The sequence below is a fragment of the Myotis yumanensis genome, unplaced genomic scaffold, assembly GCF_028538775.1.
Source record: "Myotis yumanensis isolate MYYU_CA2020_CCGP unplaced genomic scaffold, mMyoYum1.0.hap1 SCAF_17, whole genome shotgun sequence".
In the NCBI taxonomy this organism is placed as follows: Eukaryota; Metazoa; Chordata; class Mammalia; order Chiroptera; family Vespertilionidae; genus Myotis; species Myotis yumanensis.
Genome location: NW_027223768.1, coordinates 10,909,004 through 10,933,219, shown reverse-complemented (window position 1 = coordinate 10,933,219; position 24,216 = coordinate 10,909,004). Strand labels below are relative to the sequence as shown.

The 24,216-nt window shown below is 45.7% G+C and overlaps 1 protein-coding gene across 8 annotated transcripts in view; it reads left to right on the top strand.

Moving 5' to 3' along the window:
- The window catches only part of HAO2 (hydroxyacid oxidase 2), a 156,675-nt gene that overhangs the window by 121,976 nt on the left and 10,483 nt on the right, over window positions 1-24,216 (top strand). For 7 of the 8 annotated variants that reach the window (XM_070397037.1, XM_070397040.1, XM_070397032.1 and 4 more), the window contains 5 exons: window positions 6,583-6,676; window positions 11,292-11,405; window positions 16,307-16,440; window positions 21,988-22,126; window positions 23,696-23,847. In XM_070397037.1, the coding sequence (XP_070253138.1) occupies window positions 21,996-22,126; window positions 23,696-23,847 (283 nt within the window). In that variant the 5' untranslated portion in view covers window positions 6,583-6,676; window positions 11,292-11,405; window positions 16,307-16,440; window positions 21,988-21,995. The remainder of the gene's footprint in view (window positions 1-6,582; window positions 6,677-11,291; window positions 11,406-16,306; window positions 16,441-21,987; window positions 22,127-23,695; window positions 23,848-24,216) is intronic. The other variant, XM_070397038.1, reaches the window with a different exon arrangement.

Genomic DNA, 24,216 nt, shown 5'->3' with positions numbered 1-24,216 from the left:
CTGCATGACCATGCCCCAGTCATTTGGGTGCCCAGAATTGGGCCCTGGGGCATATACAGGTCAGGAGAGAGACCCCAAGCTTTGGAATGCAGAGTCCTGATATGAAGACGCCTCCCTCTTCAATTTGAGTGACCTTTTAACGAGAGCTGGTTCAAGACCTCAAGCCAAGCTCTTGTTTATCTCCTTGACTCACGGTCCACTAGTCCTTGAGCACCCCTGAGCTCCTCTGTGCTCCCGGGGAGCAGCTATGTTCCCATCATGCCCAGGTCTGTGTCTGCACAGGCTCTGAGCCTCCGTGCCTGGGCTCTCCCTTTCACTAACAGCTCCGTCTGAGGTCGGGACACGCCTCTGGGGCTCCATTCTACACTGCTTAACTTCTCTGGGGTACCATTTTCTTTGGGGTGAGTTCATGATCCCTTCCATATGTGAGTGTACTTGGAATCAAGCAATGTGCTAAGTATTTTCCCACACTCTCTTTAATACTCACAGTGACCCAGTGCGGTAGGCACATTCCCTACTTTATGGACGAGAAAATTGGGTGAGGTTATGTAAAAACTCAAGTCACACAGCTACTAAGTCACAGAATGACAACTGAGCCACTGGAAAACCCAGATAGGTCTGATTAGGATATCCTTCAAAACCAAGAATTATAGTGCTGCTGTTTTCAAAGAATCAATGACTTACTAGACATGATGAGACAGGAACTGGTTGGGTTTCTCACAAAATTAGAAGAAAAATACCCCTTTGCCAGATGCACATTTGAAAACTGGCAGAAGCTTATCCACATTCTTTCTAGAAATAGCTGTATTGGTTGAAGGTGGATTTGAAAGAGCATAAAGGTGTGGTATTTGATGGATTTTAGCTCCCTGGTGGATGGAATGAAAATGTTTACAGATGTTGATAAATGTTTGCTTGCCTTTCCAATGTAGGAGACAGAAAGCTCTATTAAACAGATTTTGCCTCAGGCAGATCAGAGGAGCCAACCATGGAGAAGTAGAGTTTATAAGGGTACAGCCTGTTCAGCTATAACAAAATACCATAGACTGGGGGCCTTAAACAACAGAAGTCTATTTCCCCACAGTTCTGGAGTCTGGAATCCGAGATCAAGGTGCCAGCAGGGTCAGTTTCTGTTGAGATCTCTCTTCCTAGATTATAGAGGGCTGGCCTCTCACTGTGTCCTCACATGGCCAGGAGGGGCGGGGAGGGGGGGGTGAGAGGGAGGCGCGTGCTCTCTGATGTCTCTTATACGGGCACTCATTCCCACCTCATGACTTCATCTAAACCTATTATCTCCCAAAGGCCGCATCGCCAAATACCATCACATTGAGGGTTAGGGAGTTCAACGCATGAATTTAGGGAGGATGAAATTAAGTCCATAACAGGTATATAATTATATTTTCAAATATCAGATTACAGCTAAGTTTCTCTAAGGGTCTGCTGTTATTATTGGAACCCTATTGGATATCGCTTTAAACCCTATTCTCCTTGTAAATTACCTATGCATGTTGGCCTCATCACCAGCTTTCATTTCAGCATCTATAATCACTTGAATAATCTTATTAGGGTGTCTGGGAGAACAGCTGACTATTCCCTTCCCACGTTATTTGCATGACCTTCAACAGTAAGATCATTTAGCTGGGTGGAGGATTTGGGAAAATTATAGTTGAGATTTTAATGGGCTTTGCAGACACTAAACCACTTTCAGAAACAGTACCTGACAATTTTTGTAGCAGCTTTTGAGAGAAAGGTACTATTTTGATCCCTGTTCCAAATTTGAAATGAGAAAACCTTGGCTCAAAGGGATTAAGTGCTCAAGATCACCTAGCAATGAAGAGCCAGAGTCTGGACTCTGCACAGGTCACCTCATGTCAAGGCCAGTGCTCTTCTTCTTAATCCACAGATGCCTTTTTGGAACAAACCACTCCTCCTCTTCAGGGTTACCGGATGGCGTGCTCCTCACTGGAGCAGAGACCAAGCAGCAGCACAGGCAGAGATAGAAAACTGAGTATGGGGTAACGTGTAGTAGTAATGGCACATCCCCCCACACATATCCTCACATACATCAGTCATCTGTACCCTCCTATAATCCAAACACTGCAGGAACAGGGAGCAAGAATACCAAGCTCCTTGGCTTCAGAAGGAATTATCCAGACATAAGACAAAAAATATGTGCAAGAAATGGGTGCAGGCAGCACCCATTTTTTCCTGCCTCACCTACATCCACATCCTCCTCCACTGCCGAGCCAACAGATGAAGCCATCCAAGCTGCGTAGAAAGGAGTGCTGACGACAAAACAAGAGAATTCGATGCTGCGTATCCTTCCAAACTGGCCCCTCCCCAAGGTCACATCACAGATGTGTCCGGTAGGAGCACCCAAAGGAACCCTTTTAAATCAGGGGATCTGAGATTGAAGAGGACCCGTGTCTTGCTACTTGCATGAAGGTCAGAGAGACCGCAAGCATGACCCATTGTTATGTACCAGCAGTGGGGTAGAAATGATGGCATCACATAATGGAGCCAGAGGACACCCTGAGTTTCCTGTGTCCCAGAGGGGTGCAGATGGCCATCTGAAAATACCCAAGGCCCCTGAGTCAGAAATCTGGGAGAAGCAAGCCCATGGGGCCCTGGGACCAGCCCAAGGAAACACACCAGAAGTGTACAGCCCACAAGCAGGACCGCTGATGTTCTAGGAGGATGTTGCTGCATCCCCGAGGACTGCTGGTGTGGGGGACAGTTTCTTGGATGGAAACAGGACTAGGGGCATCTGAAGCAGCGGGTCATCAGGGCACTGAGGCAAACCAAGGCTGAGAAGTAGGTGATCAGCCCCTACCCCCAGCCCAGCCCGCAGCACCAACCTGGCAAGTGTGAGTGACAGCACCAGACTGGTTGGACAGCCCTGTCCCTACTGTAACAAAGACTAGGGAGAAGGAGAAAGAGGGAGAAGGAAATCTTGACTGTGACTAGGTTATAACCTGTAATGGCTGAGAAATCACCGAATTTAACTGGGTTTACCCCAAAATAATTACACAATCTTTTCTGTATCCATTTGAATGAGGACTCAAGATAGAAAGTTAGACTGAAAACAGGAAAAATAAAGACAGGTACTCTTTTGTCCACCTGAGTCTGTTGTCATTTATGGTAATCAAATGTCAATATTATGCCAAGTACTTTATACATATCATCTCATTTAATCACAACAACCTTGTGATATATATATTACTACCCCACTATATAAGACCAGAGAGATTAAGTTACCTACCCAAGGCCACCCTGATATTCATCAGTAAAGCCAGGATTTGTATGTCTCTAAAACATACATCTTGGGATTGAAGAGAAGAATTTATCCAGGATAACATTTGTACCTTTGAATTACAAACCATGTGACTATCTTGTTCCTGTGTAACAATAAATGTAATTAAAATAATAAAACAAAAGCTCATGTTTTTTACAACACTTTATCCCAAACTCCATTTCCTCCCGCACAAAAGTGCACCGATATTTATAAACCATTGAATATCTTTCCCATCACTTCTTTACAAGTGTCCATAAAGAACCAGACTGCAGGAGGCAACAGAGCTGTCCTTCCCTTTAATAGGATGAGGAGGCAGCATAGGCTGAGATGGCCTCCTGCCCTGGTAAGCAAGTAGGAATGTTAAACTTTCAAGGTGCAGGCCCCTTAAAAGATCTGAGAGATGTGCTGTTTTTCTGTGCTCACTACAGATGTTTGCTCATTAGCCTCTGTGACTCCAGACGTTGGACAGGGTAGGGACAGGGAGAGGAATGCTGGAAGACCCCATGTACTGGGGAAAGGGTGGGCAGTGTAGGAAGAAGGATATCCTTTGCTCTTACATCTCTGCTGTCCCCTAAACACATGGCCAGCCAGCACCACTGGTTTCCACATCGCTTGTGGCCTTGTAGGAAGAAAGGATTCTTCATCTGAACAAGGATCAGGAAACAAAATCATTGTCCTGGTTGAATGAAGCCTCGGGGGTTAGATCTTCAGGGAATCCTGGACATCATTTTTTAATCCCCGCCCCCAGCATCTCACCCACAGTCTCAGATTGTCCCAGAGCTTACACAGTTGGAAGGTTTATAATTATCTTCTAGACGCAGTGGTTCTCAACCTTCTGGCCCTTTAAATACAGCTCCTCATGTTGTAACCCAACCATAAAATTATTTTCGTTGCTACTTCATAACTGTAATGTTGCTACTGTTATGAATCATAATGTAAATATCTGATATGCCAGATGGTCTTAGGCGACCCCTGTGAAAGGGTCATTCGACCGCCAAAGGGGTCATGACCCACAGGTCGAGAACTGCTGTTCTAGAGAGAGATCTGAACACCCACCACAATCACCATTGGCCCTTCATGAAATGAGAACTACTCTTTTTAAAAATACACATATTTTTATTGATTTCAGAGAGGAAGGGAGAAGGAGAGAGATAGAAACATCAATGATAAGAGGAAGTCATTGATTGGATGCCTTCTGCACGCCCCACACTGGGGATCGAGCCCACAACCTGGGCTTATGCCCTGACCAGGAATCGTACTGTGACCTTCTGGTTCATAGGTCAATGCTCAACCACTGAGCCACACCGGCTGGGCATGACAACTACTCTTAACTTCTGATGTTGTGATGGCCTTACCCAGATGACTATAGTTCTCCATGCAAAAATTAAAACTCACATTTTGAGCTCACATTTCCTCATCCAGCCATCATTCTCCAAAGCACAAACACTGGTGCCTGGGTGCTTGTGTCTGGAGGAACTCCTGGCATAAACCTTGCCACACTGTGCCCAAACCTAGGCCCCTCACTCTGATAGATCACATCATTGGTCGTAATATCTTCTCTCAGATCAGCCAACTCTTAGGTAACTAACAGATTCCTCAGAGTCTGCCTTTACAGAGCCCTGGAAGCTGCTCTGGCTGCAAAAAAGTCTCTGGCATACACTATAATATATCAACATAAGTCAGAGTGACACATGTAATTGTAGGGTAATGATTTTTTGAACTAGTTTTACATTCAAGGAAACTGAAGCAATAAAAGATTAGGTATCTCCCCAACTTCAAACACCCAAGGAAAGACAGAGCCAGGATTAGAACTAAAATTTCCTAGTTCTCTATTCAGATTTTTTGACACTTAAACATTGTTGGGGTGTATGAGGGATATATATATATATATATATATATATATATATATATCCCTCTTCCCTGACCATGTTCTGTACAAATTAACAAAACAAAGCACTGGCATCTGGAGACAAAAATATCCTTTGTTTCTAACAGAGGCCAGGTGGGAGGATGTGGCTGGCTGTTGGCCAAGTAGACCTACCAACGCTAGACCCCAATGAGGAACAAGATCCCTCCAGAAAAGGCCAGGAGTTGCACTAAATGAGCTCCCTTTAACAAATGGAAACATCATAAGTAGGGTAAAAATGTTCCTGCAATACACCAGATCTATTTAGTATCAATCAAAGTTAGGCTTAACTAAAAGCTCATATCTCACCCAGCCCACTTTCATAAAGTCAGATAGGTATATCTTCTGTCTCTATGTTAACAATCATAATAGTAATTTTTTAAGCCTTAAACAAACTCTGAGATACTGTGAGGTGGAGTGAGGTACAGTGGATATTGAACCATTCTACAATCACACCACCCCCAGCCAATCTTCCTCCAGATTAAATCGGCCTGGCTAACCCCAACGCAAGGGAGAGATCTCTTGTGTCTTTCATCAATTCATTAGCTAATAATAGTCTGTCTTAATTCAAATAAAGTTGTCATTTCCCATCCTATTCCCACCTTCAGATGTAGTCATGTTCTTTCAGGCCAAACACTGGTTCACCTTCTCCTAGAAAAACCATCTATTAGAAGGATCTGGATTTCAAATAGGTTGCCATCTTAGCATAGTGCCAACAAATTGCCTATTCCAGCTGCTTATTGGCTCCTTGTGGCCCATGCAAAATATACAATGGATGTTTAAAGAATGAGAATTGAAAGATGGATTCCCCACACCATGGCAGCAAAGATTACCGATTGCCAAAGCCTTTTATAAAGTAGGTGGAGAGCACAAATGGTTCTCATCATGTCCTGTCTCCACCATCTTGATTCATCTACATCGAAAAAGGAGGAGGGTGTAGTGTGGAAATGTGTGTGTGTGTGTGTGTGTGTGTGTGTGTTTCAAATTGCATTTTTTTGGCTACATCTCCAGTGAGATGATTAAAGAACTTTAGCTCTTTGCAACTGGCTCAGCCATAAGTTTGACTATGCTTTGCTTTCCCAATATGGTTCTCATTTGCTTTCAGCCTCATTCATTTCTTATTATTTTTGTCTCTCAGAGAAAAAGGCAGCAAGAAAAATCAACCTTGGGCTTCGTTAATTAAGGCCTGCATTCTTGCTGGTATATTTCAGGAAGACAATCGGTTCCTTTTGCCCCACTCTCTGGAGAACCTTATCATGTGGTTCCATTCATTCATCAGGGCTCTGGCTTTGGGGCCTGTCGCCTTGCGGTGGTCCTTACATTCATTTTCATATGGCACTGTGGACACTGTATCCGCTTATAAAGCTAATTTTTCTCTCTGCAGAGCTCCAGCAAGCAACCACTGGGATAATCTCATAAATCGTTATTGGGAAGAAGACAGAAGCTGTGATTTTCATAATTAAGAAAAAGAAAAAAAGGTAAGCATAGGATCTCTTAGTCTCCTCACCCCCCACCCAAATACCAAGCATTCTAGTTCTGATTCCTTGTTTATTTGGTATGTGGGGTCCTGACCCACCTTAAGCTTAGTCTTGTTTTTTCTATGATAAACAAAAATAAAGGCAGGGAACTGTGGGTTCATTCTCCAGAAGGTAGAACCAGAGACAGTCGGGAAGAAAAGCCAGATGTCTGCCTTCTCAAGTCTCCTTCCCTCTTCACCTTTTTGCCTTCTGGGGAGAAAATGGACGTGCTTCAGTCACGTTAGCTAGGCATCTTTTGTCGTTTCCACCAAAATAAACCTTGCAGACTGGCTCCCAGGGGCAATAATGGATCCTTAAGGAAAAGGTCTCCATCGTTTATTCAGCAGACACTATTCTGCTCCAGGCAGTGGTGTGGGTGCCGTAGGGATTCAGAGATGAGCTCACAGTGCATCTATAAGAAATATATAGATGACAGAACAGCACAGATGTGCAACAGAAAAAAGGGGAAGCAGAAAGGGATGAGGAGGGGAGATTAAACACGCCCCCTTGTGATGCTGATCTCACTGTCCTCGGTTTAGTTGACTTTCCTCTCATAGCAACACAATTCTGTCATTTCTCCAGCACTATAGCCAGATGAAGCATGGTTAGTGTGAACAGCCAAGTGGAAGGAAAAGCCGGGGGAAGTAGAGGAGGAAGTAGAAATAATGATTACAGACATCTCTTTTGGAAAAATCTTTGTAAACAAAGTTAAGGGTGACTTTCAGTGTTTAAAACGTTAAACTCTCACTGATCTGGTCACTTTGACGGTAGAATTATTGCCTCCCTCAGGCCTAGAGGCTTTTCGTTTTCTAGAACAATAGCTAATGTTCATTGTTTTTCAACTTAGTGCTGGCCACTCATAACTCATACCCACATTTTCTCATTTATTTAATCTTTACAATCTTTTAAGGTAACTGCTCTTATTATAGCCATTCTGCAGATGAGGAAACCAAAGTACAGAGGGGTCCAGTAATCTGACCAAGACCGTCCATCCAGGAAGAGAGAGAGGGAGAATTGAAATGTAGCCAGCCTGGCTCTAGAGCCCAAGCTCTCACCTGCATGTTTGTGAGTCTTGGTTCTTTGGCAGCACCAGCTTTCAAAACTATGGGGCTCTTTCCGTCAGTGTCCGAGTTGGGCATAAACACATGGCTATGTGGAAGAGAGTGGACAGCTGAAAAAAATCAGGGCTCTACTAGCAAGGAAGAAATTGGAGAGGGGATGAAGGATGAACTTGTGTGCCGCCCACCATGTCTGATAAAATAACGTGATAGTAATGCTTATTGAATTTCAACTTAGGCTGAATGGCTTCATCAGTTCTAGGAACAACTGTGAGGGAACAGAACCCCGCTTAGAGAGGCGTTGATGCGAAGAGAGAAGCGAACATTTAGGAAAGGTTGGGAGCATGAGGCACCATCCTGCTAAGGACCCAATGCAGTGTGACATCCAACCAGGGAAGAACAGGCACCACCAGTGAAGACCTTTCATATACCAGATGCTATATGAGATGATCTGCACACTTTATCCTCTTTAATCCTCATAAAAGTCCCTTTAAGATACAAACAATTACTCTTCTGTTGAAGATGCCGAAGTCAAGACTCAAAGAAGCTGGGTCACTTGCCAAGGCTAGGAAGTAGCAGGGAGAGGATTCTGTTGGCTGTTGACAATGGCTGTAACCTTCCCACATGGTCCAAGTCTCTATGGAATTTATAGGAACAGAGCCTCAGCCCCTGACACTTGGTTATGATCTGAGGCTTTGAGCCCCACATCTGTGAAGTCTCTTGGTGAAGCAGACCATTTGTGAGCACCAAGTGCTCGTTTGTGCTTCTGGCCTAAGGCTCCGTGAGAGCAGCAGGCCAGGTAGGCCCTGTTCCGCTGGGCCAGTGCTGCCCAGAGGTTTCTACTGAGGTTCTGTCCAATGGCAGAGGAGGAGGAACCTCAAGCTAGGATTGTAATATCAAGAGACCTGGGAAGTCAACTGATCTTTGTCAGCGCAGAGCCTGCTTTAGCGAGTCAGCGAGGCTGAAAATTCCTCGGAAGCCCTCCTCCACTTCACTGCTGCCTGCAGCCAAGACTTCATGGAGCAAAACGTGAGAGAAGGCTCCACAACCAGACCCAGACTCAGAGGAGGGGAAAACACGGACCAGAAGCAATGCTAGGAAGAAGGAAAGATTTTACAAACAAGTTAGGAGAACAAGCCATAAGACATGGTGCAAGAGATCACCTGGGACAAACAGACTTACTGGAGCAAGGTGTTGTGGACCAGGGGCTGGAGGAAAGGAGAAAGTAGACATGGAAACAAGGCCGGCCCATCACGAAGTAGAGACCAGAGGTGCCAGTGCAAAATGGAGGCGAGTTGCATGTGTGGCTCAGCCTCCTGAGACTGGGGTTCCAGTGGCCACCAGCTTGCTTGGCTCTGCACATGAGCCCTCGGCTCTGACCACCTGCCACCCAGCCTCACTACCTACCTAGCAGGCCCAAGACAGGCAGGTGGCATCCAGGAAAATAAAAAACAACTGCTCAAAACTCAGAGGTGGAAATGCCTACCCATTAATTTTTGTTACAGTGAAAATAGGCTTTTCAAAGTGTGTGACAACCTGTATCCATGAGCCCTCCAGAAGTTATAGTTGGAAAATAAGGAAGCAAGGAGCTATCCAGCCTAGAGAGCAAGAGAGCTTGATAAATGTATCCTTTCTCTCCTGTACCAGATACAGAGAACTTCAGGAGTGGGGGAGAGAGAACACCACACCCCACCTGGGTGTTTCCCCTGGTGGGTACAGGCAGAGCAGCAGCAGACCCAGCCGAGAATCCGCCTGTCCTCCACGTCACCTTAACCCTCAGGGCCGCCACATTTGGTCCAGTTTCCTGGCCATCCAGGATCACCCCGGGACTGCTACCTGACGGGGATGCATGAAGCTAGAAATCTCTCCCTGAAAACATGATGTACTTAAGGTTGAGGACAGTTTTCCAGGAGTTAGAAGGAATCAGAGGTTCACTGTTTCCCGTGGCTGAGCTCCAGGCCCTGGCTTTTGTGCAGGTGCTCTCAAGACCGAGTGAAGGCAGTGATGACATGTTGAATGAAAGGTAGACATTTATGCTCAGTCTCCAGCAGATTAGTCTGTGCGTGGGAGGGTGGGCACGTGGGTGGGTCAGCGAGTTCCCCAGTGCAGGAGCTGGGACCCGTCTCATGGTAATGATCTGGATCTCACTGGATACCCTGTTGTTGTTCTGAAAACAGACAGGTAGGGAACCAAGCGGTCAGGAGGCGGTCAGCAGCCAAAAGGACTGCAGTGTGCTTGAAGCCGGAGCAGCTGTCCTTGTGCTGTTTTCAGAAAATCCCAGAGCAGCACAGCATAGCCATCCAGTCTCCTGGGCTGCTGCTGGCACCTAGTGGAAAGAGGGCGAAGCGGCTGGCGTGCGAATACTTTGTTCTCACAACAGGAGGATCCTACCCGGAGCTCAGAGCTCGCTCTGGACTGCAGGGTTCGAATTCCACCCCCTGCTCTAGCGAGAGTGGTTGCAGCAAAAACAGAAACCATTGGGATGGAGAGATGCGGCTCCGATTCACCCCTAGGCACCCACAGCACTGGTTCTTAACACCATCAGACCCAGCGCCCTCTCTTTATCATTTTTATAGAGTGTCCTCTTTATCCTCCTAACATAAAATTCATAGATAATACAACCTATCTATGACCATTAGTATAAAAATCAATATAATGTCCTAGCTGTAATATAAAGGTGTACGATTTTTTAAAATGTGTTTTTATATGTATATATTCACACATGAACAGGCTTGAGCAGATAATTGGTCACAGCTTGCACTCACATAAACTAAGTGTAAGTTTAAGAGAATAAGAATATCAGAAGCCACTCTATTCAAGAAGAGCGGGAAAATAAAGGAGCAGAAATACAGGTGGACACTAGAATAAAACCTCGTATTCAGATAAAAAAAATAACAGAACAACCTGATTGTTTGGATGTGATAAGGGATCAAAGGAACTAACCTTGATGGAAGAGAAAAAGGGATGTGTTCTACATTTTGGTCAATGAAGAGTGAAAAAAGGAAAACTGCAGGAGGCCAGACACCATGGAGATCAAGAATTCAGCAGAAGCTGGAACCCAGGAAGCACCTAAAGGCAGTGTTGGTCCTCTGAGGATCATGGGAACGTAGAGGCGAGGGACAAGAATTTCCCACGGTACCAGGGCTAGAGCCAGTTTATTTGCTACATGATATTGAAGAGCCGGGTGAATCCGTATGACTGGAGGACCAGGGACACCTGGGAGGCTGAAACTGGGTTACAAATCACAGCCCAGGAGCTGTTGATGTCACTGTGTGAGCTTTAATCAGCAGGACATGCTGCCTGATTCAACAAAGGTTGGCTGTCAGCAGAGTGAATGTGCCACCTGTGGAGAAAGCTGCCATGTGTCTGACGATACGTACGCTTGAATAATTCAAACAAGTCGCCTGCTTAGTCTTGAGGCCTCATTTACTGAGCACCCACTGTGATAGATGCCTACATATATTACCTAATTCTCATAACTACCTGTAAGGCATTCATCTTTTATCTTCACTTCACAGGGATGGAAACTCAGATCTGAAGTAGTTAAGTCACACAATCGAGCTCTTGGTTGGATGTGGAGAGCCACGATTCCATGCAGCTGCGCCTCGTTTGAATCACTCCCACTCCAGCAGGTAGGTGGATAGAAATAGGAATTCTTGTTCCCACTCTGGTTTTGAGTGACCCGGAGAGAAGTGATGTGACTGGCTAAATTCTGTGCAGCCGGCGTGCAGTGTCGTTATCTTGCCTACAAAGACCGCATCTTCTATAGCATTTACGTCACAGCTTATGATATTTACTTCATATCTTGTTGTAGGGATCTCAGAAATCAGCTGCAATCTTAAACAAATGAAGTTAAGCTCTCCTGGGAGGTTCTGAGCATGGCAATTCATCACTGTTTCATAATGGAGAACAGAGACTTAAATGTCACTTGGGAAATTTAGTAAAGATCTGTGCTCAGTGTGGGAACGATTCGCTAATAGACTGCAAATAAATTCTCTGATTACTCAGGGATGGGATAGTGACTTGTTACACAGCCACTCGTGATGTGAGGGTGATCTGGCTTGAACACCTGTCATCCAATTGGTTGTTGGGTTTGGTCCTGCATGGTGTGTTGAGCTGTACCGTCCTCCCTCATTGCCCCTTGAGCATCTTCCTGATTTTCCATGCCGGATCTAAGGTGCCAAGGCGTGGAAACCCTTTTCCTATCAAGGGCATTCAAGTAGAAAGCATCTCCTGGGGACAGAACCCTCAGAAATCTGTTTGTAAGAACCAATATTATGGTTCTTAGAACTGTCCTAAGTAGTGACCATGAGCTAAGAGAATGAAACTTAAGTAAAGTGAAATAACTGAAACTTTCAGACTCTGGGGGTGGGAATTTAAAATGGTTCAACCACGCCCTGGCCAGGTGGCTCCATTTGTTAGAGCATCTTCCCCATATGCCAAGGTTGTGGGTTCGATACCCAGTCAGGGTACATACAAGAGTCAACCCATGAATGCATAAATAAGTGGAACAACAAATCTGTACATATATATAATCTTTCTCCCTATCTCTTTCCCTCCCCCCTCGCTCTTTCTTCCTGTCATTTTTCTCTCTAAAAATCTATTTAACTTTTTAAAAATAAGTAAATAAATAAACTAAATGGTACAACCATTTTGGAGAGCTTTTACTCCAGTGCTACTTTGGAGAAGTTTTTCTTCCCTGCCATGGACACGGACAATAGGGTGCAGGGGAGGAGGGAAGATGGAAGAGGGTATTGGGGGGATAAATGATCAGTGATGGAGGAAAAAACAGAACACTGACTCTGTTGCAAAGCTGTTTTCCTCCTGGGCAGCTCCCAAGGGAAATGAAAACATGTTCACAGGAAGAATGTTCTTAGCAGTTCTATTCATAATCACGCCCCAAACTGGAAACAAGCCTAATAATGCCAACCAAAAGGGGAATGGACAAACAAATATGTGTTATATTAATACAATAATACTAAGCAATAAAAACGAGTAAAGTACTTCAAGCAAGCAACGATATAGAAGAATCTCAAAAGCATTTTGTTGAGTGAAAGAAGATGCGCATACCTAAATAATCACTTGATTGATCCTAATAGTGTAAAGTTCTAAATCAAGTAACGCTAATCCTTGGTGATGGCATCAGAATAGTGAGCACAGCTTTGGAGGGGAGGGCACTGACTGGAAGAAAAAACAAGGGCATTTTCTTCGGGCGTCTCCCGTCCGTCCCTTCGACTGTTGCCCCACCCATGGCTCACCCACAACTTTGAGCTCCTGGCCTATAAGGATCTCAGTGGCTGCAGAAAGATGCAAACTCCCCCTTGGTTTGATTTAGCCCCGTCCACGCCTCGTTTGGCTTCTAATTTCAACAACCCACAGTTAATATTAACCTGCTCCAAAGGGTCAGGTAGGTTTTTAACCTGATAGGCTTTAGCACACACCTCAAAGTCCAAAGCTCATCCGAATTAGCTCAAGCAAGACGGATGACCCGGCACAGCAGGGACCACAAGGGTCTTGTGACCTTCATCGTGGAGGGTTGGGTCTTTCCTTTCTGCTTGTGGAACCACATTTGCTCTCTCCAAAGCTGGGCCATGGCTGCTCCAGATTGGCCCGTCATTTCTCTTCACCCAAATTAAGCAGGCGCATTGTTCAACAGGTACCCCAGGCCCACCTGAACAAGACCAGCCTCTCCTTCCAGCCTCATCCTGCAGCACCCACCAAGCCCGCTGGGGCTGCCCCGTGGAGCCCAGTATCAGCTCTGAGGTTGGGCCCATCATGAACCAATTTTAATGCTGCAAGACCCCATCCGCCTGTGCCCACTGTGCCTCATTGAGAGCTACTCACTTGGGCTAAAGCAGTGAAGGCTGACATTCAAGTGTGTCGCCGTGGAAGACAGGATCTGTTCCCTAGCTCAGTGCAGGGTCAGGTTCAAAAGGTCCCCAGGATGGGAATTAGTTCAAACTTGAGAATCTAGTTCGAGAACTTCCTCGCCAGCACCTTATAAGGATTGACTCATTTACTGCTCATCAACGTTGTTAGAAAACTGAGGCAGAGAAATTGAGAAGCACGTGGGAGTCAGTAAGGGCTGCAGGTTTGAGCTCGGGCGTTAATGTTCCCGTGTCTGTGTTCTACGTGCCGCACTGCAGTGTCTCCTGGAAGGGAGGAATGGGGCCCAGGTGTGGACAGTGCCTATGGAAAGTCTGCATCGGGGCAGAGCAAAAAGCCAGGTGACATGAGAGCTGGCCCTAGAGGCTCACTTTGGAGGGTGGAAATTGCTGGGGGAAAGGCATTTTCCAGTCCCAGATTACGGCCAATTTGAAAGCATGTCTGAGGTAATACTGTCATCTAGTGGCAAAACAGCAAAAAGCAGTTACCCTCCAAGCAAAGATGGAGTGAGCCTTGAGAAGGCGAGGTTAAACGAATCAGCCCAGAGTTCATTTTTCCTCCAAGTACAGATTCTAAAACACAGGCATATCCCATGCCATGTCCTTGGAGTAGCCTTCAGGTTCCACAGGCCACTGAATGGTGGCCACAGGTTAGGTTCTAATCCCAGCTCTGCTCATTACTGACAGAAGGCTTGGGCAAGTTCATTAATTTCATTTTCTCTTTTGAAAACTGGGGGAAATAATGTCTACCCACATGGGTGTTGTGAGGATCAAGTGAAATTATGCATGCAATGTGCCAGGCATAGTGTAAGCATTTTAAAAATGTTAGTTGTTGTTGCAATACTGAAGAGGTGTGGCAAAAGCTGGGACGGAAGCACGGAGGGAAGGACTGGACACATTAGGCATTAACTAGTGTGACCTTTGGTGAATCCCACAGGATCGTTCTTGGGGAATAGTTTTTTCATATGCAGTCTTGTGTTTGCTTCTCTCAATCTTCTGCCTACATTACCAAGTCATTTCTCCATTCAATAATATTAATGGTTCCAAAAGAGCCCGAATAGCCAAAGCAATCTCGAGAAAGAAGAACCAAGTTGGAGGTATCTTGCTACCTGATATCAAAGTATGCGACAAGGTGATAATAACAAAACAGCATAGTCCTGGCATAAAAACAGACACATAGATCAATGGAATAGAATAGAGAGCCCAGAAATAAATCCAGGCCTATATGATCAATTTATGACAAAGAAGGCAAGACTATGCAATGGGGTACAGACAGTCTATTCAATAAATGGTCTTGGGAAAACTGGACAGTCACATGCCAAACAATGAAACTAGACCACTTTCTTACACCATATTATACAAGAATAAACTCAAAATGGATTACAGACTAAATGGAAAACCTGAAACCATAAAACTCCTAGAAGAAAACATAGGCAATTAGCAATATTTTTTGGATATGTCTCCCCAAGAGAAACAAAAGAACAAATTGAACTATATCAAACTGAAAAGTTTTTGTACAATACTGGAAACCATCAACAAAACAAAAAGACAACCTACTGCCCTGACCGGTTTGGCTCAGTCAATAGAGCGTCAGCCTGCGGACTGAAAGGCCCCAGGTTCAATTCTGGTTGCGGGCACATCCACAGTAAGAGGTATGCAGGAGGCAGCTGATCGATGTTTCTAACTATCTCTCTCATCGATGTTTCTAACTCTCTATCCTTCATCCTTCCTCTCTGTAAAAAAAATCAATAAAATACATTTAAAAAAAAAAGACAACCTACTGAATGAAAGAAGACAGTCACCAATAATACATCTGATAAGGAGTTAATATCCACACTATGTAAGGAATTCATACAACTTAACACACACACACACACACACACACACACACACACACACACACAATCCTATTTAAAAAAAAATAAGCACAAGACCTGAATAGACACGTCTCCAGAGAGGACATACATATGGCCAACAGACATATGAAAAGATGGTCAACCTCACTAATCATCAGAGAAAGGCTAATTAAAACCACAATGAGCTATCACCTCACACCTGTCAGAAGGGCTATCATCATTAAATCAACAAGTGTTAGCGAGGATGTGGAGAAAAGGGAACCCTGGTGCACTGCTGGTGGGAATGCAGATCGGTGCAACCTTTGTAAAAGCAGTAAGGAGAGACCTCAAAAAATTAAAAATCGAACTGCCATATGACCCAGCAACTTCACTTCTGGGTATTTATCTAAAGAAATTCAAAACACTAATTTAACAGTAATCTCTGTCAGGCCAGGAGAGCCCTACACAGCACGCCCCTCGGACCCTCCTGACTGGGTTCCTCGGGAGGTGGCTCCTCACCCTCCCATCCCCTCCTCCCCAGACAAGCTTTCCTTGACATCACGGGGGCTTTTTAATTCCCCAGTTGAAATCACCCACTCTCTCCTTCTAATCATCTTGGACCAACTGGGGAAATACAGCTTTGGAAACAAATAAGCAACTCTTTTATTTTGAAGTTTCCTTTCGTAACAAACTTCAGTGACATTTGAGGTAACTTTGCAAAGCACAAAAAGTTCATTTCCAGATTAACCTTGCTCTGGCCTAGTTGCTCATTTACTTCCAAAGCTGAATATTGTCCCCATGATTAACTTTTAGCCTTGAACCTCGTCTGCACTCACGGGGCTGTGGGCTGTGACTTGCTGTTTCCTGCCACATCCAGCTGTGAGCCAGGCTTCGAGTGGCTGCCTCTACATACCACTTTCGTGAGCCCTGGAGGACCCCACAGTCAGGTTTGTGGTTGGATGTCTCCTGTGGGCTTAGAACTGGAAAGGAGATGAGGTGGCAGGTGGGGCGAGGACAGAGGCCAGAGTCTGTGTGAGGCATTGTGGCTGCTAACTGGGAACTTACAAGGTGGCAAAAAGGGGTCATGTTGACAGGACACTGAGGACAGCCAAGGAAGGCTCCCCTTCAAAGATGCTCCAGACAGAAGACGTTGCATTTAGTCAAGTCTTAGGACCACCTGGTAGCATATTGACCCTTAGGAGGGAGCATGGGTCAAAGTCTGTTCACTTGAAAGGTACAGGCCCTGCCCTCAGGGAGGGACTTTATAACTTGACCACTGCTTTCTGGCCGTAGGCAGAGGAAAACAGTGGCATGGCTGCTGCCGGGTTATTGTGATCATCAAATGGAGCACTGAAGGAAGAGTGCTCTGTAGATGCATTTGAATGTGTCCTTGTTTATGACCAGCTAAACTTTCTGGTTGGATTTTGGTTTTATTGATGGACGGAGCAAAGCTGCGCATTTTAAATGCCAATGCTCTCCATCAGCCACACTTGGCTGCCCAGGTTTGCTTCTTCTCATGATGCTTTAAGAACTAGGCCGTGGGAGTCAGATCATGTTACTCATTGTGCAAAGGTGGGCAAAGTATTTTAATCTCCCTGCCCTGTAGGTTTCCCATCTGTGCAGTTCAGAGCATAATAATTGTGCTTGGGGGTTATCATAAGGGTTGGAACATGAACGCACATAAAACAATTTACACAGCACTCAATAAATGGTTGCAATTTTATTGTCATTATTATTACTAAGGAGCCATTCTGCTGTCTCCAGGGGTCTTTGTGTAATCAAATTATTCCACTGCTCAGTAGAATAAGAAAATTCCCAACCTTTAAAAACACCAAATGAGCATTCAGGTCCCTATTTCCCAGCATGCCCTGCATGGTCTCCGCACCCCACAGACAGCACACAATTCACAACATGACACTAAGACTGAGTCCCAAAACTCTACTTGGAAGCCTTGTATTTAGAACTCAGCACCCATTTTCCCATAGAAAGAATGCTTTTATTTTTTTTATTTAAAGTATTACACATAGTAGTACATATATCTCCTTTTTTCCCCCCATTGACCTTCCCCCAGCCTCCCCTACCCGCTGTCGTATGCCCTCATCCCAGAAAGAATGCTTTTAAAATACAGGTTGGATTCCCAGGTGGCTGAAAATACCCAGAATTCCTAAAAAGACACCAACACAGATCATATGAATCATACAAGTCATCTGAAATCTTCAAAGGAAAATAACTTGTTATCTAACTGCATTAGATTAAATGGCAGTATTGCAAAAGCAAGGTCTGCCTTGAAATTCTTTCCTGCCCCCATCCACGTCATTGCCCCTTTCCTCAGGTAGGCAAAACTATTTGATCCTCAGATAGTAAGCACCAGATACCACTGGATGTCCTTGCTCTCAGATGTTAGCTTTCTTATCACTGGTATACTAGTTGTACCGAATTGTTGTTTACCATGAGGCAAAAAGCCTAAACAAATTGAATGAGCTTAAATGAGCTACAGTTATTAATTCGCAAGAGACTTTTATTCTTTCCTCTTCTTTATTTGAATGGAGATCAAAGAAAATGGGAACACAAGCAAACCATTAGATGACCTGGATCGTCCCTTTAATATCTGGTGCCTTTCAGTCTTGTATGGATCAAACTGAAATACATAAAAACATAGAGAGCTAAGTCTGCCTCCCAAACTCAGGGAAAGCCTTGAACAACAAGGTTGTCATTCTCTTCAACTGTCAGCCTTACCTCTAAGGAAAACAATGGGCTCAGTACTCTACTGAGCTCTCCACATGCTATGAAAAGAAAAAAATGCATCATAATTGTACTTTCACCCTAGGAAATTCTCTGAAATGCCATGTAACAAGTACTTCATGTGAACCAACTATTTGGCTGTGCACCGTGAGATTGAACTTGGAAAACATCTATCTTTAAAGGCTAACAGAAGCCAGGATTCTGGGCCTTCCTCTGTAATCATTAACTGTCTCATTCTCTTCAAATGCAGAGGTAGAGAGGAGAGAGGAGAGAGGAAGACCTTCCTGTCTGCGTCACAGAGAAGTAGATAGAAGGAACTAGTAGATAGAAGTGTGGTAAAAATGGTGTTTGGTATATATACAGATGCTGGGTTATTTATTTCTAAGCAGCTTTCAGATGATATAATTCACACTACTCCAAGCAAGTAATTCTGAGTGAGGCTGAGCCATTTTCCTTGGACCAGACACAAGCGTCACTGAGTCTCTATGCTAGAAATCTGCATAAGAGCATTTCTGTGTGCGGGTAATGAGGGGATTTGTTGAGACAGTGGGAGTTGAGAAATGCCCAGACCTGCAGAGAATTTTTATAGGAGTTTCTCTGAGCCAAGCTGACTACATGTGCCAGGGAGAAAGATTTCAAATGCTCCGGAGGACAGCAGTTTTGCAGTTTTATGCATTTGAAATTAAGGTAGGGAAGATTACATGGAGGTGGGAGAAAGCAAGGCGGGGATTGGATAATAGGATAGTGAAGCTTATTTGCTCTTTTGGGGGTGGTTACCTCTTAGAAGACATGACCTGAAAGGCAGGTCATGCATTAAAAGGGGGGGGGAGGGAGGGGCGTTGAAAAGGGGCATTTCAATGGTGTGTTAACCCAGATGCACAGAAACAATGGACAGGGCTAGCTTAAAGCAAAGATAAGCATTTTTTTAAAATTAAGTCTTTATTGTTGCAAGTATTACATATGTCCCCTATTTTTCCCCATTGACCCCTTCTAGCCCACCCCTGACCCAGGGCTTCACCACCCTATTGTCAAAGATAAGCCTTTTACTAAGGAAGTGATATGCCTGGGGTGAGACTACCCACCATGACCTGCCCAGTCAGGAATTTATGATCAAATCACCCTGAGGTTACTTTCCATGGAAACTCTTCTTTCATCCTCAATTGAAACCTGGTAGAGAATTCTCATCCAACAGGCAGAGAGAGATGACAGGCAGGGAAATGTCCAACTCAAGCAATGAACATTGATGGACAGCCACTCAGTGTGACATACTGTCCTAATGCCTGGGGATGCAGCGTGTGTTGAGGGTCCCAGGTTCAGTGATTCGCTGGGAAGACAGCATGTAGGTGAGGCTGTGATTTATTACAGTGAAAGAGTGCTCAGCGAAATGAGCAGAGAAAAGGCTTCTGGGGCAGAATCTGGAGGAAGCCAGGTGTAAGCTCCCAGGAGTGCTTTCCCAGGGGAATTATGCAGCAAGAAGTGGTGGCCACTCCTGTGAAGTGTTGTCTGCCAGTCATTTCAGAGCCCAGAGCCCAGGGTGTTTTCAATGCTGGGGCTGGCCCTATAGACATTCTTTCTCTAGACCAGCGGTTCTCAACCTGTGGGGCGCGAATAATGAAAATACATCCTGCATATCAGATATTTACATTACAATTCATAACAGTAGCAAAATTACAGTTATGAAGTAGCAACGAAAATAATTTTGTGGTTGGGGGTCACTACAACAGGAGGAACTATATTAAAGGGTCGCAGCATTAGGAAGGTTGAGAACCACTGCAGTCTAGACTCTCCGAGGGGAAGCAAATGTTCAGCATAACCACATCATTTGCACAAACAGTTGAGACACAGCGAGCCTGTCTTATCAGGGAATCGTAGGAACCCTCCTGAAATCCAAGTTCCCAGCCTCCAGCCCAGGGCCGACCTTGCTAGCAGGCCTTTCTCAGGGTAGCATTCTCAGGCTGCTGGGTTAACCCTTTTCTGCACACAGAGTAGGAAATAAGCGTTTGCAGTGTGGTGGGATCAGCTCAATGACTCATTCATTCAACTAAAGTTACTGAGCCCTTGAAGGGTTGGGCGGGAAGGGGAGAAATTAGACGTGGTTGTTGAACTTTGTCAAACTCAACTCAGTGCCTCAATAGCTCCCTGCCCACCCTGGACAAGGTGTGTTGCCTATAAAAAGCCCTGTGGCTGTGCTCCAAGCTCCTCCCCCTCACCTCCATCCACAACCCACTGCCCATCCCAGGGCTCTGTTTTCTGTCTGCCACTTAATGTCTTTCTGCCTGGCCCCTGAGGTAGGTGTGTGGGGCTACTTCTCTCTTTGACTTGACTAGATTCTGACACAGGCGGATGCCCTTGGGCCAGTTCTGCCTCATCCCTACCCCCACCAAGACTCCCAGCACCCCACACTTCCTCTGGCCTACTTGGCCCCTCGTCCATTACAGGAGTTGCCTGTTTGGTTGTTTGAAGCCCTAGTTCCTGGGGCTCATCCCCATCCTTTAAAGATGTCCAAGTCATCCTGTTTCTACTCACAGCCTTTGGCTTGTTTTAACGCGCTGACACCTGCTGGGAGATGCCCAGAGCTCTGACCTACAGGTTATCACCCCTCCCAGTGGAACCCTCTCCTGCAGGAGCTCTACATGCTGACTCACTGCAACCCGAGCCTCAGCATCTCCGAGGCTCTGTCCCCACTGCCCTCGCCCCTCCTGGAGGGATTCACCCAAACCCTGCCCTCTCATCTTTCAGAAGGACTAGGCTCCAGGTTTACAGGGTTCAGAGTGGGGATGGGAACAAGTGGAGGTAATATGTTGTCTTCTTGGCCTCAAGATTAACATGTTCAATGACCCAGCCAAGGAATTGGGAAACATCATCTTCCTGATATCAACCACAGGTCCACCCAAGTCAGACACCAGTTCTGGAAACCCTCAGATATTAGTATCAGTTCACCCCAAATTTTCCCACCCTGATGGGTCTCCTCCCAGAAAGGCACAGAGGTATGAAATGGCCCTCCAACCCCTTTAGGAAATGCTCAGAGTGACTCAGTTAACCAGGGAAAGCCACCAAACACCGAAGCTGGTGAGACAGGGCCAGGTCCTGGGAAGCTAGGAATGCTACGATGTGGGCACCTGAAAGACAAGAGTGTGATCAGACTTGCATTTTAGAAAAGTCCTGAGCGCTGGAGGGAGACAAGATGTAGAGTGAATCTGGAGCCCAAGACGAAGATAAGAAATGTTTTGAAATAATCTTATAAGATGTGACAGGGTCTCAACTCTAAGGCAGTGGACTTAGTGATGAGGGGACAGACAAGAGGGAAATTTAGAAGACCAAGCATCAGGAGTGGGGATGGGGTGGAGAGGCAGGAGTGCAGTGAGCATGGCTGCGTGCTGGCTGGTTGCACCTTTGACAGCACATTTACCATTGTAAATGTGCTGCCCTGGCCGGGTGGCTCAGTTTATTGGAACATCATCCTGTACACCAGAAGGTGGCAGGTTCGATTCCCCATCAGAGCACATAGGCAGGTTGCAAGTTTGATCCCCAGGTCGAGAAAGTGGGGGAAGCAGCCGACCAATATTTCTCTATCCCTCCCCTCTCTCTTCCTCTCTCTCTCTCTCCCTCTCCCTCTCTCTAAAATAAAAATAAAAACAGAGGGTCAATCATGAATCTAAACAGCTTCGTGCTGTAGCCCCCTTTACCTTCTCCTCTCCCTCTGAATTATTCTTACTGGGTTTGGTTGTTTGGTTTTGGTTTCTCCTTTGAAGGTGCAGAAATGTCCGTGGTGTGTCTGACAGACTTTGAGGCCCACGCGCGGGAGCGTCTGTCCAAGTCAACTTGGGATTATATCGAAGGAGGAGCTGGTGAAGGCTTCACCCGGGACGACAACATCGCAGCATTTAAAAAGTCTGGTCTCCTGTATCCTTTCTGTTGTTGAACTCGGGGCCTGGTTCACAGGCCTGGGAAGGGAACAGGCCTGGTTTCTGCCTGCAACGAACAGAGCAGATATATAATGGCTTTTGTGTTCTTTTGGGTTGGGGTTTTTGGGGGGCAGATGACTTGGGGAGAGGAAGGTTGGAGAGAAAACTTATCTTAGTGCCTCTGCAGAACTAGCACAAATCAGTCACTCCCTCTGCAAAGGTCACCGGTCACCTGGGCAGGGAGCAGACGAGGCTTACAGGAGAGAAAGTATGAAAGGAGAGAGGACTCCGAGTGGGAGGAAATATGGAAACACAGAAGTCTAGTGATGAAGGAAGATTGATTCAAGGCAGAGGGTTGGACTAGAGCAGCAGGGGGCGGAGCACAGACCAGCACACAGCAGCCCACAGGCCAGGTCTGGCCCACCGCCATTTTTTGGATGGTGAATAAGCCAAAGAAGGTTAATTATCTCATAACACGATTGAAAAGAATCAAAAGAAGAATCTGGAACAGGCAAAAATTACATAAAATTTAAATTTCAGTATCTATAAGTAAAGTTTTATCAGAACACAGCTATGCACAGCCATTTACATATTGTCTATGGCTGCCTTGACGTTACAACAGCAGGGCTAAGTCATTGTGACAAAGACACAGAGTCTAAAGTGTTGGCTGTCTGGCCCTTTGCAGAAAGGCTGCTGGCCCCGTGAGAGAGAGCTCAGGAACAAACTGAGACCCGGGACACAAGGCCAGCACCACCTTCTGTGTCTTCGTGATTGTTTAGCTCCTGCTGACTCCGCACTTTGATTGCTTTATTTCATTTTGTCTCCACAAAACTACTAGGAAATGTGGAGTATTCCTCCATTTCAGGGATGAAGTAATGAGCCTATCTGCCCCAGTTTGCATAATCAGTATTGCCAGGAAAACCTTTCTGAAGTTGTGTGCAGGAGCAATAATATTTTGTGAAAGACAAGCATTTGGGGCCCTGAAGCTAAGTATCTGTTTGCTTGAAAATGTTTTACATATTTGTCATGGGTAAATTTCCCTACCTTCTACAGCAGTCTTTAAGTCATATCTCCGAACGGATTAGCCTCTAGCTAAAAGAACGCCTTGACCTTCCCCTGGGCTTTGACCGCTTTCAGTAACCTCTTCTTATGTAGAGACTTGAACCTGAGAAGGAAGGGCCAGGAGCTCTCTGCTGTTTATGCCTTCCCTCTCTAGTCCTTACTCTGATGAATCGCCCCGAGCATCCACATGCTGAGAGCGGTCAGGGCGGCCAGCTCAGAAACACAGACCACGAAGGGAGCGAGGAGGGGTTGTGGGGTCCACGGAAGATGGGTTCGTGTGGAACCAGTGTTGGGAGAAGCTTCCTTAAGGAGAGGAGCCTCCAGTCTGCTGTGCTGCGTATTTAGCTACCAGCCAATGGTCCCCCACCAGAGGTTTCCGGGGACCTAGTCTGGTCTCCAACTGCACCAGGAATCTGGAGGCCTCAGCAGCAGGCAGCACCTTGGTGCTGGAGATAATCCCACCAACAGGAAACGTCTTTGTTGTCTAGCACAGAATCCGCCTCCGGCCCCGGTACCTGAAAGATGTGTCGCAGGTGGACACCCGGACCACAATCCAAGGGGAGGAGATCAGTGCCCCCATTTGCATCGCACCCACGGGTTTCCACTGCCTGGCCTGGCCCGATGGAGAGACCAGCACAGCCAGAGGTGTGTACAGGAGGCCTCCTTCAAACAGGGCAGGCGGCCCCAGGGTTTCTCTAGAACAGTGATGGCGAACCTATGACACGCGTGTCAGAGGTGACATGCAAACTCATTTTTTTGGTTGATTTTTCTTTGTTAAATGGCATTTAAATATATAAAATAAATATCAAAAATATACATCTTTGTTTTACTATGGTTGCAAAGATCAAAAAATTTCTATATGTGACACGGCACCAGAGTTAAGTTAGGATTTTTCAAAATGCTAACATGCCAAGCTCAAAAGGTTCGCCATCACTGCTCTAGAGAAAGGGCTTAGGGACAGCAAGTGGTTGGAATTAAGGAGGGTGGGAAGAGGAATGCTTAACACTATGTTTG